We start from the raw sequence: 15,572 nt of genomic DNA on the forward strand, positions 1-15,572 counted from the left end.
GCCGGGCCGCGCCCCCATTGGCTGAGGCCGCGCGGGGGGCGCAGTAAGTGCGGGGGGGCCGGGCCCGATCCCTGTTCCGGTCCCGCTCCCGGCGGTGCCGCGGCCCGGCCGCCTCCCCCCGGGCAGCGGGGGGGTCTCCGTCCCGGTCCCTCCCGGAGCGCGCGGTACCGCCCCAGCGCCGCCGGTGCCCTCCGGGGCGGCTGCGGCAGGGCGGGGTGAGGAGCGGGTGACCCTTCCCCGGCATGAGCGGTTTTTCCCCGCGGTGTCCCTTCCTTCCCTAAAATGTCCTTTCCTTCCCTAGGGTGTCCCTTCCCCCGGATACCCGTTTTCCGGGGTGTCCCTTCCTTCCCTGGCGTGTCCGTTCCCCGGGGCGCCCCTTCCTTCTTTGGGGTGTCCCTTCCTTCCCTAGGGTGTCACTTCCCCGGGATGCCCCCTCTTTCCCTGGGGTGCCCCTTCCTTCCCCAGGGTGCCCATTTTCCCTGGTGACCCTTCCCCGGGGTGACCCTTGCCCCTCCGCCCCACCCAGCCGTCCCGCCGCCGACAGAAGCCTTTGCCCCGGGGGTGGAGGGAAGCGGGACGGCGGAACCTCCCGCTCCCCCAAAAAACCTCCCTCCCCGTGGGCTGTGCCTCCGCGGCCCCGGGTGACCCCCGTTGTTCCCCGCAGGGCGGCCATGGCGGCGTTCTGGCAGCAGCGGGGCCGGCGGCAGGAGCACGGCGGGCTGGGCGGTCTCATCGACGGGCTGGGCAGCGTGTTCGATGTGCTGCTGGCCAACGCCAGGCTGGTGCTGGGCGTGAGCGGCGCGGCCGTGCTGGCCATCGCCACGCTGGCCGTCAAGAGGGTAAGGCTGGCACCCACGGGAGCAGGGTCAGGATTGCTGCCTGGGTCTCCAGTGTGGTGGGGAAAGATGTGCCACAAACCTGGCTGGCTGCTCCCGAGCTGGTCCCTTGCATTTGGCACAAATGCCCGCCGGTGCTGGTAGCAGTGCTGTGGGCGTGGAGCTGCCCATTCCCACCGTGAACAGCCCCATGCTCCATTTGCCTGGAGCAGCATGCACCTGGGATACAGTATCCCATCCAGAAAGGCACCTGGAGCTTAAGGCATATTTGGGCACTTGTTTTCCACTTAAAATCCACAGGAAGAAGATGTGCGCTTTTGTGGCCCCCCAAACTGAGTGTTTTTCCAAGTGGAAGCCTCACATGGGGCTGTGTCCCCCCTTGTGTGCACCAGAGGGGCTGTTGTCACCTGTAATTCAGGGGAAACAAAGATAACGACTTATCCTTGTGGGTTTTCCTTCTCTCCAGCTGATCGACCGAGCCACCAGCCCTCGGGATGAAGGTGATCCCAAAGCCGAGCAGAAGACCTTGGAGGAGACCTGGCAGGACTTGGCCTTGATCAAGACTACACCAAAGCCCCCCAAGAAGCAGAGAAGGGAAGACCTCAGCGAGCCCCTGCTCTCCCCAGCTCAGCCTCTGGTGCCAGGTGAGGCTCAGGGTGTCCAGCTGGGAAGATCACCTTGCTGTGCTCTGGGCTGGCTGTGCCCTGCTCCACCACTCTGGGAGCTCTGTGTTATTTTTAGCTCGGTGTCCGGGAAGCAGACCCAATGGAGCCTGCCCTCCTGGGAGGCTCCTGAGCCATGGCCCCTTTTTAGGCAATGCTTGTGGAGACAGGAGCTCTGATAACACCCTGGGTGTCCTGGCCAGTGCAGCACGGCAGGGGCTGGCAGGGTTTGTCTCCTCTGGAGTGGTGCTGGCTGCCCTCGTTTTCTGGGTCAGCTCTGCCTGCAGGAAGGTGCACTTGGGAGCTGCTGCAGACAAAGGCTGCCTTGTCTAGCTGCCTACAGAGATGGCATTTTTCCAAGTGGGAAAGCGGCCTGGCTCGGTGCAGGGCAGGTCCTGAGATACTGGACCTGGGGCAGGATCATTTGCAGGACTCTCATGAGGGGCAGCACTGATCTCTTCACTCTGGTGACCAGTAACAGGACCTGAGGGAATGGCTGGAGCTATGTCAGGGGAGGTTTAGGATATTAGGAAAAGTTTCTTCCCCCAGAGGGTGATGGGGCACTGAACAGGCTCCCCAGGGCCCTGGGGCTGACAGAGCTCAAGGAGTGTTTGGGCAGCACTCTCAGGGACATGGTGGGATGAGCACCCTTGGCTGCAGCAGAAGCTGCTGCTGTGGGTTACAGATGATCTGCCCAGAGCTGTGACTTCTCCCTTCCCTTCCCACAGATCCCAGGGCATGCTCTGCCTCTGTGGGGGCTCCTCGGGTGAAGTCCAGCCCTCTGCGCTGCCTCACACTGCAGGAGAAGCTCCTCTCACACCACAGCAGCCGTCTGGCCGTGCCCGAGATCCAGGTGTCCCTCGTCCCTCAGCTGGCCAGGAGCATCAGCACCCAACTGCAGAACTTCCTGCGGAGCAAGTGCCCAGAGCTGCCCTTCGGCCGCCTCTTCCTCAGCGGAGCCCTCCTGGACGGCCTGGAGGTCCTGGCAGCCGACCACATCCACCTCATGCTGCCCGTGGTCCTCGACGCTGGGCTCTGGAGCCTCATCCCGGGAGAGGACACCGTGGTGAGGGACCCCCAGTACTGGATGATCAAGAGGGTCGATCTGGGGTATTTCCCCCGTGGGTGCAGCCCCTGGGACAGGTTTATGGTGGGCCGGTACCTCTCCTCCAACGTGCTCAACGAGACCCTCCACAAGATGCTGGTGGCCTCCATCAACTGGCCTGCCATCGGTGGCCTGCTGGGATGTGTCATCCACCCCGTCGTGGCCTCCCGGGAGCTGAAACTGGAGGTCAAACATGATCAGGTCGAGCTGAGCATCACCCTCTTCCCAGTGGTGGAAATGGAGGACAAGGTTCTTCTGGCTGTTCCTCCTGAGGGACTGGTGGAAAACCTCTGGCTCGAGAGCTTTTACAGGGCAGAGGTCTCGAAGGTGAAGGAGCTGGATGCCGGTGACTCCGGAGCTCGGCAGCGCTGCCTCCGCATCCTGAACGGTGTCTGCAGGAGCCACCCCACCCTGCACAAACTGGGGGGCAGCCCCGTGACCCACGTCATCCTGCACCTCAGTGCCTCCGGCTCCGACTGGGCAGAGGAAAGCCTGGCTGACAGGTTCCAGCAGGTGCTCGAGGAGCTGGTGGCCTACCTGGAGAAAGGGGTCCTGCCTTCCTATTTCAACCCCAAAATCAACCTGTTCTCTGGGCTGTTGGAAGAGGAAATCGATGAGATGGGCTTTGTGCTCTACAGGGCCATGTCTGAGCCGGAGCTCCTGCTGGAGTGACCAGTGTTTCGGGAGCTCCCGGATGTGGGATGTTCCTCACCCGCCTGCTGCTCCCTGCTGTGAGGGCTGCCATGCTTCTAGTTGACTAGTCAGTAAGAGGCAAAGTTCTTGCACTTTATGAGAAAAAAAAAATGGTTCCTGTGTGAATAAAACAGGCCTGAGCAGAGGTGGGTGTTGGCAGAAGGAGCCTTTGGCTGGGAGGCTCTGCCAAACCCGGGGCGAGGGCAGCCAAAACCTGGAGTACCCACAGGTGAGTCCCGTGTGCTGGGAGCCAAGGGAAGCATGTTTACTCTCTGGTTCCCAGTGTCCTCTGCCTGTCCCAGCTGTCAGGCTCCCCTTGTGCTCCCAGACCAGCTGGAGCTGGAGGGGAGCAGCTCCTTCCTGCTGCTGTGTCCTGCAGGCCCCTCAGGTGCAGCGCCCTGGGTGGGTCCTTTCACCAGCACTTGGTCTTACTGTGCCAGCACTTGGGACAGGGTGGCAGAGCCTCACCTGCCTGTAGGATATTGCCAATCCAAAATATGCCCTATGGATGACCTGGGTGGTTGTCTGGGCACTGGGTGGTACGGCCATAGCAAATGGGGCTGGGGGTTAATTCCTTGGAAACCCTTTCAGCTGCCAAAAGGAGTGAGCTCAGCTCTACCTCTTTGTTCCCCCCGAGGAAGGGGTTTGCTTCCAGCACGGAGCTGGGGCTTCGTGGCTCTTTTCCCACGCAGTGTTTTGCTGGAAGATGTCCTGAAAAAGAGCTGCTGGCTCTGGGGAGGCTCCTGGTGTCAGTCCCTTGGAGGCTGCAGCAGGGCTGTGTCCCCTCCCCGGTGGGTAGGTGGCTGCCAGTGTCTGTCTGTGGGTACAGTGTCACTTCCAGTCTGTCTGGTCACCTTTTCACACATGTATTGCTGCTGTCTTGAGGTCCTTTTTCCCTGGAGCCCCACAATATGGGGTGGGGAAGCAGGGCAGGAATGATGCTGTAAGCAGAGTGCTTGCAAGAACTGAAGTGGTTTATGCTTTTTATTAAGAAAATATGTTTTGTTTGGGTGTTTTGTTTGGGTATTTTGTTGGGGTTTTTTGGTTTTCTTTTTGAGTGGCTGCTAGTAGGGTTTGGTCTGGCTCTAGTCCCAGGGCAAAGGAATTTATTCTTATATTTAATGGGAGGAGCTGGCTTTGCACAAGGGTGGAGCTGGAGAAATCCTGTGGACTTCAGCGTGAGCGGCTGTTGTGGTTTAATTTTCTTTATAACTATCATCTTGTTTATGGGAGGAAAAAAACCTGCTTTTCCTCCCTGTCTGACGATTACTTTGTTCCTCCAAACCACTTCCCAGGTGTTAGTGATGAGAATAAACCTTCCCTGTGCACACTGGTGTCAGCTCTGGTTTGTCTCCTTTCCCGTGGTAAGGGCTGAAGTGATTCCTTGGCTGTGGTGACCTTCCCAGGAACCACCCAGGGCATCCCCTTGCTGTGTGGAGAATTTGGTGGTGGTCAAATCCCCTCCTGCAAGGTTTTCCTCCTTCTCTTCCAAACCCCTGGACCCCCAGAGTGCCTGGCTGCAGTGTGTGAGCTGTCTGGATGCTGAGCTAGTACCACTTTCCCAGGGCTCGGCTGAGCATTGGCCAGGGTTAGACCAGTAAAGCTGGTCCTGGCTGATGCCACCAGCGAGGTTTAACCTGCTCTCTGGGTCCTGCACATGTGCTTCCCACTGCTGTTGCCATTCCAAGGTGGTTGCTGCTGTGCTTTATCACATTCCAAAGCTTCGTAATCCTGTTATTTTAGCCCACGGGTCTGTATTTTTAGGGCACAGCTGTTAGTGGTGGGAGTGAGGGGTTCAGGGAAATGCATCCTAAGTTCTCCTGAGTAACTCCATGGATTTAGGCCTGGTAGCAATGAGCTGCTGCAGGGTTTAAGGCTCTCTTGTCTCATGCAGACCTTCAAGTGAACCTGTGCTGGTGTGGTCTCTGCTGCCCTCCAGGTGCTCCAGCCTCCTGCCCACCCCATGTGCTGCCAGTTCCCAAAGGATTGACCCTGGGAACTGCTGTGTGCCCAGGTCCTGAGCAGGATCCTGAGCAGCAGAGCACACAGGAATCCTGCAGATCTCCTTCCTTTGATGTGCAGAGGAAGCCCCTACAGCGAGGGAAGAGACATCCTGGCTTCCCAGGGAGTTCAGCCTGAACTCCGAGCAGGAAAACAGAGCCTCCCTTCAGCTCAGCCAGCTCTGCCTGTCCTGGGGCAGCAGCACAGCAGCAGATGCAGCTGGTGAGATAAAACCACTTTTCCTACCCCTCTGCAGTTCACTTCTAAATTACTGCAGGGAGTGTCTGCCAAGAAAGCTCCTGTATTGTTCCAGTGAGTGGAAAGAGCAAGATTTGGGTGGATGCTTTTGCAGTAAAAGCTTCACTGTTTTAAGAAGGAAGAAATAACAAGGCCGAGTTAAGGTGTCACCACATCAAATTTAAAAATTAAATAGTATTTTAATAAGAAACTTGTTTGACAAAAATAGTTTTCATCAGCTAGCAGCATCACAAAAGCATGTCTCAAAGTTTGAGGAAGAACTCCGTTTCAAATTCAGTGAACATCTAAAATGAAGGCTTTTCCTGAGCACTGCAGCTGAGCTTCCCTCAGGACAAGCACCTGGCCCTCCTTCACTGGCAGGGGCAGCCCCAGGTAAGGGTGACAAAAAAGGGGAATGGTGCTCTGGTAACATCAACTTAGAGGGGAACTTAAATTCCACACTGTGGAAAGCCAGGGACTGAGCAGAGCTCAGCAGCCCTGGTGTCTGTCCTCATGGCCCCAGTCCAGCTCTTCCTTGTGGAAATGCTGGTACAACCACCGGGATGGTGCAGGGGGGATGATTCAGCACAGTCCTCTCTGCAGAATCAGCATCCAAGTGCTTCCTTGAAATGTTTAGACTATCCCAATCTGCTCAGCAGAAGAGCAGCTGAAAACAAAAGCTGACACTGGTAGTAGAACTACTTTTCCAAGCTGGTGGAACCCTTGCTGTAATGGATGGCATCCCTTGGCAGGAGCAGCCTGCAACCAGCTCTTCCAAAAAACACTCAAGGGACTTGTTTCCAGACTCCAGTTCCCTGTGGCAGTAGTTGCTCCTGTAGGAGCTCACAACCCTGGTCCTTTCAAGCTCTCAGGGGTCCATCCCAGCTCAGTGGTTCTGAGGACAGTTTTTCCTATTGTGCCCAGGCTGGTGGCAAATGCTACAGGTCCGTGGTTTCTTGGCAGTGGATCCTGAGGAAAAACTGCCTGGTCTCTTGGCTTTGCTTCCCAACCCTCTTGAGTATTCACTGCTGCCAAAGTTGTTCAAAGAGACATCTCCAGAAGGACCTAGAGAGAAATGACTTGAATTTAAGCATCTTTGAAAATATAAGTAGGTGAGAAACAGAAGGTAAGTTCAAAATAGCAGGATTCTCAGATTATTCCTGAACCTGCACTTGCTTCAGACTTGTTTGAACAGTTAAATGTAACCCATTTGTCTTGCAGCATTAGAGACATGTGGGAACAGAACAGGGGAAGCTGCTCTGGTCTACAGTTAAAGCAGAAACAAAACATGCCAGAGGAAAACCTGAGATTTAAGTAGTTTTGAAAACTTGATTCTACCCCTTTAGGCCCACATTTCTAAGGAGGAGGAGGAGGAGGTCAGTGCTGAAGATCCCTCACAGACCACATCTCCCCTTCTGTACTTGGTTACTGTCCCTTTGTCAGTGCTCTCTCTTTTGCATCCTCATTTTGTGATTATTTTTGTTTTCAGCATCTTCTCACACTCGGTTTGATCTCTGATCAAAGCTCCAGAATGACTTGGCCTTTCCCTACACCCCTAAACTAGGGCAGAGGGAGCAGCAGAGTTTCCCTGGCATGCCAGGGTGGGGTTTAAGATCTCCAGAAGTGGTGCCACTGCTTCAACTCTGCACCAAGTCGGTAACAGCTCTCACAAAGCTGAGCACTGTAATTTGGGAGGACAAATTCCCAATCAGACTGTTGGAAAGAGTCCTAGGCTTTATCCAATGAGTCATGGACAGACAGATGGTCAAGTTCACTGCACACAGAAGCCAAGCATCCTGCTCAGAGCTCAGATGTGTGCTGTGAGGATGTATCCTGCCAGCACTTGGAGAGGTAAGCCAGACTTTGTTGTTAAAAGCCACATTTGCAGTGCTATAAAGCTGCTGACAGATGTTCTGAAGACAAACCTGACGCCTCAAATGTATGAGGTGCCACAAGAGCTGTGCAGCACGAGCGTGTGTGAGAGGTGTGTTCAGTTTACAGAATCCCAGAATAGCTGCAGTTGGAAGGGACCCCTGGAGATCATCCAACCCTCCTGTCAAGGCAGGGTCACCTAGAGCAGGTGACACAGGGACATGCCCAGGTGGGTTTGGAATGTCTGCAGAGAGGGAGACCCCATGCCCTCCCTGGGCAGCTGTTCCAGTGCTCTGCCACCCTCAATGTAAAATCACGTTGAGGTAGAACTTTTTGTGTTTTAGTTTATGGCCATTGCTCCTTGTCCTGTTGCTGGGCACCACCAAAAAAAGTCTGGCACCATCCTCTTGGCACCTGCCTTTGAGATATTTATATGCACTAATGAGACCCCCTCTGTCTTCTTCAGACTAACCAGGCCCAGCTCCCGCAGTCTCTCCTCATCAGAGAGCTGCTCCAGACTCCTCATCATTTTCCTGGCTTCTGCTGGACCCTCTCCAGCAGCTTAAGAACATCCTCCAGCCTTTGTGTCCCACCCCAAGCCCGGCCTTACCTGGTGCCACGTTCTCATCTGCCCACTGGAAGAAGCCGCACTGCTGTTCCCGGGGCTTGGGGCAGGTGTGGAACTGCCTGCCCTTGTTGGGCCCGTCCTTCTGCACGGTGCGTGTCACGGCCGGCTGGTCACACCTGCACACCGTGCCACCGCCAGCCTCGGAGCTGCCAAACGGCTCCGGGCCTCTCCTTCCTCCCGGGCCCCTCCCTGCTGCGGGCTGGGGGAGCACAGAGCCCCGTGGAGCCGCGGTGCCTCTGTCCTTTGTCTGCTCGTCGGCCCAGAGGAAGAAGTTGCAGGAGCTGGAGCTGCACTTGTAGAACTGCCGGCCGCGGTTGGGCCCGTCCTTGCGCACGGTGAGCAGCAGCGCCTCGGTCCCGCAGTTGCACACCACGGCGTTGCTCCCGTCCTCCGCAGCGGCCGGAGGAGCATCCCTGGATGTTCTGTTGGAGATCACGGAGAGCAGGTGTGTCCGTGCCGGGTTTGTGGTCCCCCTCCCCTGCCTGTTCTCACTGTTGGCTCTGTTCAAGGAGTGGTTGACCTGCAGGTGCTGCGCTGGTTGGGCGGCTGACGACGCGGGTTGGGATGGTCTGTGTAAGTACTTGAGGTCCAAGAGCTCCTTCAGCATCTCATCACAGCCCCCAATGCAGCCAACGAACTCCAGGGGCATCACGGGCGGAACGCTGCCTCTCTTGAATTTAAACTTCAGCCTACAGGGAAAGGAGTCGTCAAAGTCTCCCAGTTCATCTCATTTCTCATCAGCAGACCTCAATCTAGGCTTGAACTTCTACACATATTTTTAATTCTGCTATACATAGACCAGTTTCCCCAGCCCCTCTTTCTTCTTTCCATCCCCAGGCCCTGGGGATTACACACCATGCTTCAGCTTTCCAAGACTGGAATGGAAAATGGTTCCCAGCCTAGCCCATGGAAGTCTGATTACCCTCAGGTAATGCCTGAGGGGCTGTGTTTCCCCAAGGGATAACTGGTATGACCTACCTGTGAACCGGATGGGGTGTACACACATCACAGATGCTCTCATCCCTGGTCACATCCAGCACAAAATCAGGGAACCAGACTGCAGTCTTACAGGTTGGATAGCCCATGCAGCTCAGGTAGAACCTGCCGTGGGACAAAGGCACCAGATGAGGAAGAGGCAAAGTCAAGACAGTTGGTGATCCGTTCTCCCATCTTCTGAGCCATCAGAAATTGTCAGACCCACAGTTTTTAAGGGCAAATACCTACTTGAGAAGAGGTTCAGCTGAGTCCACACAGCTTATGGGGCTGGTGGAGTCAGCGAGCTGCAGCCCAAGGCTTCCAAGTTTTTACCAAAGGAGGTAAATGAGTGCCTGGGAAAACACAAACCAGCACAGAAGGTGCTACAAGAGAGAAGGTCACCAACCCGCCGTTCTTCCTGGTCTTCAGGACCATGTCATTGTTGCACTGTGGACACTTCCGAACGGAAACGGGCATTGCTGGGTACACCTCATCCTGCTCTGGAATCTCTGCAGCTTCTCCAAAATACTGAGCCAGGGCCTCATCCAACCTGTAATGAAACAGGCAGAGCATCCTGTGTGTCTCTGCAAGGAGCAATCAAGTGCTGCAGTGACTCAGCACCTGCTGCCCCCCACACAGCCCCTCTGAGCTTCTCCATGTGCACGTTGATTCAGCACCACATTTCTGGAACAGGGAAGATGTGGGAACAACATCGAAGAGGTCAGTGCATGTTGCCATCCCCAAACTTAATCTTAACTGCTCATCTTGGTTTAAACCTTTAGTTGGCACGAACTCATGACAGTGTGCCAGGCTTCGAGTCATCCCTTGCTGTGCAAATGCCCACACACACCGGGCAGAGCTCCAGGGAAACAGTGTGACAGGATCCCCCACTCCAGGCTGAGCCCCAGAGCAGCCAGCATCTCCCAAAACAGCAAAGCAAAGGGAAGAGGGCAAAGACAGGACTCACTTGTTGGCTCTGGCCACAGCTTCAATGAAGACTTCCTTGTACTTTTGGACCTGCTGCTGCAACACTACAGATTTGTCTTTCTTCCCCTCACAGATCAGTTTTAGATCAGCCTCCAGCTCAGCCCGAAGGTCAGGCTTGGACATTTCGTAGCCCATGGAATCATAGCCTGAGGAATACACGGAATGGTAAGTGAAAGGAAGGTGAAAATAAGGAACTTGCCACTTTGCTGGTGGGCACTGCCCTCACCTTCCACCAGCCCCATGCCCAGGTGGCCGGGCAGGAACCGCTGATCTGCTGTAAGGCCCACGTACATCCGCGTCTTGATCGTCTCGATGTGCTCGGCGTGAGTGGCGTCGGTCCCTGGAAACAGACAGGGGTCAGTGGGAGCAGGTACCAAGGAGTTACTTCCTCTGTGCCTGGGGGAGAGTGCAAGGGGCTAAAGGGACAAGGACACAACTTATGGTGAGCACTGCCCTCGCACCCCACTGGCACTGGGGCCAGGGAGGTGCTGGTGGCACACCCTGGATGTGAAATCACCCATCTCCCTGGGCACTGGAGGCACTCCGCGGGCTCCGTACGATGTTTGGACTTTGCCCACAGGTCTCTATAACCCTTTGTTCTGCTTTTTAAAGTGATTTCTTATCTGAAGTGACATTTAGGGAATTCCCTCTGCCAAGAGTGAGAGGCCACGCTGCCAATACTGACCAATGCCATGTTTCTCCATGAGAGCAATGAGATCCGCTTCTGTGAGGAGCAATGGAGGGCTGGTTTCCCCATCCACCATCTCCACCGTGGTGGGCTGAAAGCGAGACCCTTTCTGATACACTGGGATAACCTGAAGGAAAGAAGAATCTCTTTGAAACTGCTTCCTGGTCCATTCACTCAGGACAAAATGCCACACCAACAGCCAATGCAGTCAGAGAGCAGCAGCTTGTTCTGGAGGGAATCCAGCCTCAGGGGCCTTGGGATCAGCCAGCAATGAGCTGCCAGAGAGACCATGGGACAGCTGCTCTTGGTGGGTAAAGTCAACCCTACAACCTGAATGGTTTCTGCTGCGGTGTCAGACATGGGAGAATCTACCCAGAGCTGGCACAATAAACCTGCACAGGTTTCCAGCAGAGAAAGCTCTCAGTGAAACAACCAGAAAAGGTCAAAGGATGTTTTGCAGAGGGGTCTGAAGTTGGCAGTGAAATGCTACTTTAGCCTCTCCCACCTATGTTATTCAAGGGGATTACCTTATCACTCCACTTGTCGTAAGGATAGACTTCCAGGTAATTTCGGGCCAGGATCATTAGCCCTTGAGCAATGAATCGCTCGTTGGCAATGTCGATCTCCACAGTTGTTTCCTGCCCCTTGGCATCTTGAGAGCAGCAAGCCAAGAAATGGCGCACGATGAACTCGTAGAGTCTCTGCTCATTGCCCTGACACCAAACAGCGAAAAGAGTCAGTGTCCTCCCATCCAGAAATCAGTGGGATCTCAGGTGAGGATCCTGTGCTAATGACCATGTTATTAAGGCTTTTATCTTTATTTATCAAGCAACACAAATGAGTTAGCTCTGGTTTCACCCACCTGCAGGTTAGCGGTGTATTTGGTGGGGTGAATGGGAGGATGAGCCTGATCGGATTTGGTTCCACTCCGAGGGGTTGGCCCACCCTGATCCAAAATTCTCTGTGCAAATGCTCCCCAGTTTGGGTCCTCTGTTTGCTGTTGTACCAAGGCAGAGAGGTTCAGCTCCTTGGGGAAAATGTTGGTCTCAGTTCGGGGGTAGCTAATGAACCTTAGGAAGAAAGACAGGAAAGCACTTAAAGGGGTGCTCCAAAATGCTTCCCAGTTTGGACAAAACGCCATTTACTTATTAAAATAATGAAGTTTACCAAGCCAAGTCTTGCTTTCTTACCCTTTAGTGTAGAGTTTTTCTGCTATTGTCATGGTTTCCTTTGCATTTATTTTCAGTTTGCGGGAAGCCAACTTCTCGAGTTCCTGCGGTGGGAAGGGCCAGAAAAAAACCCAGAAGCATTAGTGCATAATTCAGGGTGGTGAGTAAAACATCTGTTCACAGCTCCTTTCAGAGAATTCCTTTCCAAAGTTCAAACATACCACAGTGTCCAGGGGCAGGGGCCTCCATTTGCTCTTTGGCTTGCTCACAACCTCAACAACAGTCGCCACCGGATCCTGAACAGAGTAAGCAAAACCCAAATCTCCTTTAGGAGTTCGTACAAACTGTTCTTTAAATGTCTTGATACAGGGAGTGTTTGGCTGAATCTGGATTACAGAACTATTTACAAGCTTTCTTACCTCCATACACATTTGGTAAAGGACCAGGCATGCCGTGTGGTTGAAGAGCCGGTTCCTCTTCCAGTTGAAGACCACACTGCCATCTTCGTGGTTGTGGGTCACTGTGGGGAACAACAGAGCTGGCTGATAGAGCAGTCACAAAATGGAAACATCACAAAAGCACCTGGAAACCTTCCAATTCTGCTCAGTGGTCACAGCAGAGGAAGAGGAAACCACTTCTGCAGCATTGCGTGCTTGTTACTCCAGTGTTTTTCCTTCCTATGCACATCAAACCCTCTGAGATGGAGCCCCAAACACACCTTTAATTTTGTAGAAGGTTTCAGGAACAAAGGCTTGAATGGCTTTAAAGCGTTCAACTACAAATCCCAGCGTTGGGAACTGGCAGCTACCATAGCTGATCAGCTGATCTGCTAAAATATCAGGGAAGATCTTCTGCAGCCTCAGCGTCTGGAATCTGGTGAAGGCAGCACCTGGGAAAACAAAATGTGCAGCAGAACTGAATACAACAATGTTGAATGATAATCACAGCACTTGAGATGGTTCTCTTTCATACTCTGAGTATTAATTTTACTTTGTTTAATACTCAGTTGCAGAGGCTTGTCAGTGCTGTGTGGCCTATGAACTTAATATTTGCTTCAAGGAGCAATTTCCTTCTTTTGGGAGGGAAACAAACTCTTCAGAAAGGGTTGTTAAACAGTGGAATGGGCTGCCCAGGGAGGGATGGAGCCACCATCCCTGGAGGTGTTCAAGAAAGGACTGGATGTGGCACTCAGTGCTCTGATCTAGTTGACAAGGCTGTCATCGGTCACAGGTTGGACTCGATGATCGTGAAGGTCTTTTCCAACCTAAGTGATTCTCTCATTCAAAGAGCAGGTATGTGACACTACAGAGGGCGTTTCTGCCTTGTGTTGAGCACACAGGAAGAGATGTTTACAGACCTATCCTGAGGTCCAGCTCCTGCCTGACGTCAACGGCGTCGCTGGTTCTTTGGTCCGGCTGGGTGAGGTTCTCGCAGGCTGATCTGACGGCATGAGGGGTGATCTCCGAGAAACGGGCTCGGAAAACCTGGAGGTTTGGCTTTACTGCCAGATACACAGGAAAAAGAAATCAGACTGACTCAAACACCAACGGAGAGGAGCAACTAATAAACAGCTGCCTTCAAAAGACTGTGCTGCCAACCTGCTCTACAGCTTTCCAACAGCTGAATGTATTTCTGGTTTATCAGGGTCACATTTATTTATCAGAACTACAGTCAGCATTCAACCTGGACACAGGAAGATTGACAATATGCCTCTGCTAAAAGATCCCTGAGGGGCTGTTAAACCTTTAATGGAACTCAGACTGATGAAGACACTCTACACACCAGCTTTGCACACGTGGATGATCTCGAAGCCGATGTTCTCCCCTTCCCGATCGCAGTCAGTCCAGATCACCAGGGCTTGGCACTGCTGGATTTCTCGTTCAAGGGTTTTCTGAGAGGAGAAAACAACACAGGGAGACATTCCAGGCCACTCGCTTTGTCATTTAATTTTGGAATGACTCACTGCACACGAAATGCAGCGTGTATCCATGGAGATGGATTGTTGCAATAACATTCGGTAATTGTGTGTCTCATGAGATTAGGCAGCTTTCAAAAGAATTGAGTCATTTATTTATATCTAATTCCGTTAAAAAGCTTGGCCAGGAGCGGGCTGTACCACAATCTGTTTTCTAAAAATGTAATTTTTTGTAAAACTGAGACACAAACGCCAATCCCACCTTGTTGGAAAAAAACATTTCTATCTTTAGCAAAGTAGTTGTTCGTTTACTGCACTACTTGTGCACAAGCAGGAGAGTTTCAATGTTCAAACAAACAGCAGTAGTAGACCTAGGAAATGCAGGAGGAATCTGCTAAACTAGAAATCTGGGTGTTAAGGACAAAGGTGCAATCATCCTTCTGCCTGGGACAGTATTTGTTGAACCAACCCCCGAACTCAGTTTCAGGACAACTCTTGACCACAACGTACCTTGATATCCAGGTAATTTTCAGGGCAATACTTCTCAACTTCAGCATCAAAAAGAGCTAAAGGGTTGCAGCTATGCCTGGGAAACACAGGATAAACAGTGTGCATTACAAAAACTGAAATCTATATTGTGAGACATAATTAGTGCTGCCTAAGTACTGGAATTAATAATGTATTTTATTACAGGCCTATCTGAGACAACACAGAGTTCATGTGAAATGCTGAGTAACGCTTAAAAGCAACAGAATCAAAAAACAGCGCTCTGAAAACAGGAATTTGAAACAATATTTTTGTATTCTCCATAAAATTTGGATGTCATCATCTTGCTCTGTGTCAGAGTCCCTCTGTTCCCCCTTGTCTTTGAGCTCGCAGTGCCCCGCTCGGCTCAGGGCCAAGAGCAGGAGGTGACAGACCCTTCCTGTGAGGAGCAGGAGGTGACAGACCCCTTCCTGTGGAGGGCAGGAGGTGACAGACCCTTTCCTGTGAGGAGCAGGAGGTGACAGACCCTTCCCTGCCAAGGGCACGAGGTACCAACCATTTGCGAAACGGCATCCTGAAATCATGAGTCAGTAAGTGTCCTGACACGGATGTCATCACCATGGTAACGTTCTGCAAGAGACAGAGAGAGGTAATTAGTGCCCATCGTTCACTAAAAACTACCCACAGCCCCAAAATCTTCCTCCAGTTCTCAATTGACACCACCAGTGACACCTCTCTCCTGTTAATGACAGAATCCCAGAATGGGTTTGGGCTGGCAGGGACCTTAAAGCTCATCTTGTTCCATCCCCTGCCAGCGTGGCCTTGAACACTTCCAGGGATGGGACATCCACAACTAATACATCATAACAAGCTCTCCTCTCTACTGACAGGTAAATCCACGGCCTTATCCTCAATTTTTACAGGAAGCTCCCAATTCTAAACAACTACAATGTATTTTTAATGGATATAAAACCAGAAAGTTCAAAGACCTAAAGCAACAAAATAGGTGGTCGAGCCAAGAAAACAACATCTGACATTTCCTCATCTTTGGGCAGAACATCCCCAGCACTGGAGACGTGTTTCATAACTCCTGACAAATGGCTTTTATTAATTAGTATTTGCATTTCATCAATCCAGCAGCAGATTGAAAGGAAACTCTTACCTGGCCAAACATCTGGTAATCGTATTCGTAGATCTTGTTGAACTTGGAAAACCCTTCTCTCTAGAAGGAAAAGGAAAGTTTCTAAGTTTTGGTTCTTTAACAGAAAACAAATCCATCCTGCCTCGCTTTGCACACGCTATGATGGAGCACAGGAGG

The 15,572-nt window shown here is 52.7% G+C and overlaps 2 protein-coding genes across 3 annotated transcripts in view; one reads left to right on the plus strand and one right to left on the minus strand.

The window, feature by feature from the left end:
• The first annotated feature begins 49 nt into the window (after positions 1-49).
• Positions 50-4,628, plus strand: MIEF2 (mitochondrial elongation factor 2). Its single transcript, XM_064673337.1, has 4 exons — positions 50-215; positions 665-839; positions 1,303-1,480; positions 2,227-4,628. The coding sequence occupies exons 2-4, from the start codon at positions 672-674 to the stop codon at positions 3,273-3,275; spliced, it is 1,395 nt and encodes a 464-aa protein (XP_064529407.1). The 5' UTR covers positions 50-215; positions 665-671; the 3' UTR covers positions 3,276-4,628.
• Positions 4,201-15,572, minus strand: part of TOP3A (DNA topoisomerase III alpha) — a 13,764-nt gene continuing 2,392 nt past the window's right edge. For both annotated transcript variants that reach the window (XM_064673327.1, XM_064673328.1), the window contains exons 3-20: positions 15,417-15,476; positions 14,811-14,884; positions 14,279-14,354; positions 13,636-13,744; positions 13,211-13,354; positions 12,572-12,742; positions 12,273-12,373; positions 12,075-12,149; positions 11,875-11,957; positions 11,547-11,754; positions 11,212-11,397; positions 10,682-10,811; positions 10,223-10,336; positions 9,977-10,142; positions 9,416-9,559; positions 9,013-9,135; positions 8,017-8,723; positions 4,201-6,599 (exon numbers count right to left, since the gene is read on the minus strand). In XM_064673327.1, coding sequence (XP_064529397.1) covers positions 6,421-6,599; positions 8,017-8,723; positions 9,013-9,135; positions 9,416-9,559; positions 9,977-10,142; positions 10,223-10,336; positions 10,682-10,811; positions 11,212-11,397; positions 11,547-11,754; positions 11,875-11,957; positions 12,075-12,149; positions 12,273-12,373; positions 12,572-12,742; positions 13,211-13,354; positions 13,636-13,744; positions 14,279-14,354; positions 14,811-14,884; positions 15,417-15,476 — 2,850 coding nt within the window. In that variant the 3' untranslated portion in view covers positions 4,201-6,420. The remainder of the gene's footprint in view (positions 6,600-8,016; positions 8,724-9,012; positions 9,136-9,415; positions 9,560-9,976; positions 10,143-10,222; positions 10,337-10,681; positions 10,812-11,211; positions 11,398-11,546; positions 11,755-11,874; positions 11,958-12,074; positions 12,150-12,272; positions 12,374-12,571; positions 12,743-13,210; positions 13,355-13,635; positions 13,745-14,278; positions 14,355-14,810; positions 14,885-15,416; positions 15,477-15,572) is intronic.

The sequence above is a fragment of the Pseudopipra pipra genome, chromosome 16 (assembly GCF_036250125.1).
Source record: "Pseudopipra pipra isolate bDixPip1 chromosome 16, bDixPip1.hap1, whole genome shotgun sequence".
Taxonomy (NCBI): Eukaryota; Metazoa; Chordata; class Aves; order Passeriformes; family Pipridae; genus Pseudopipra; species Pseudopipra pipra.

Bases quoted from the DNA above. Each gene is read 5' to 3' on its own strand.
- MIEF2 (XM_064673337.1), top strand. From the start codon at position 672: ATGGCGGCGTTCTGGCAGCAGCGGGGCCGGCGGCAGGAGCACGGCGGG. The intron at 840-1,302 runs GTAAGGCTGGCA...CCTTCTCTCCAG, and splicing joins CCACGCTGGCCGTCAAGAGG to CTGATCGACCGAGCCACCAG. The intron at 1,481-2,226 runs GTGAGGCTCAGG...CCCTTCCCACAG, and splicing joins AGCTCAGCCTCTGGTGCCAG to ATCCCAGGGCATGCTCTGCC.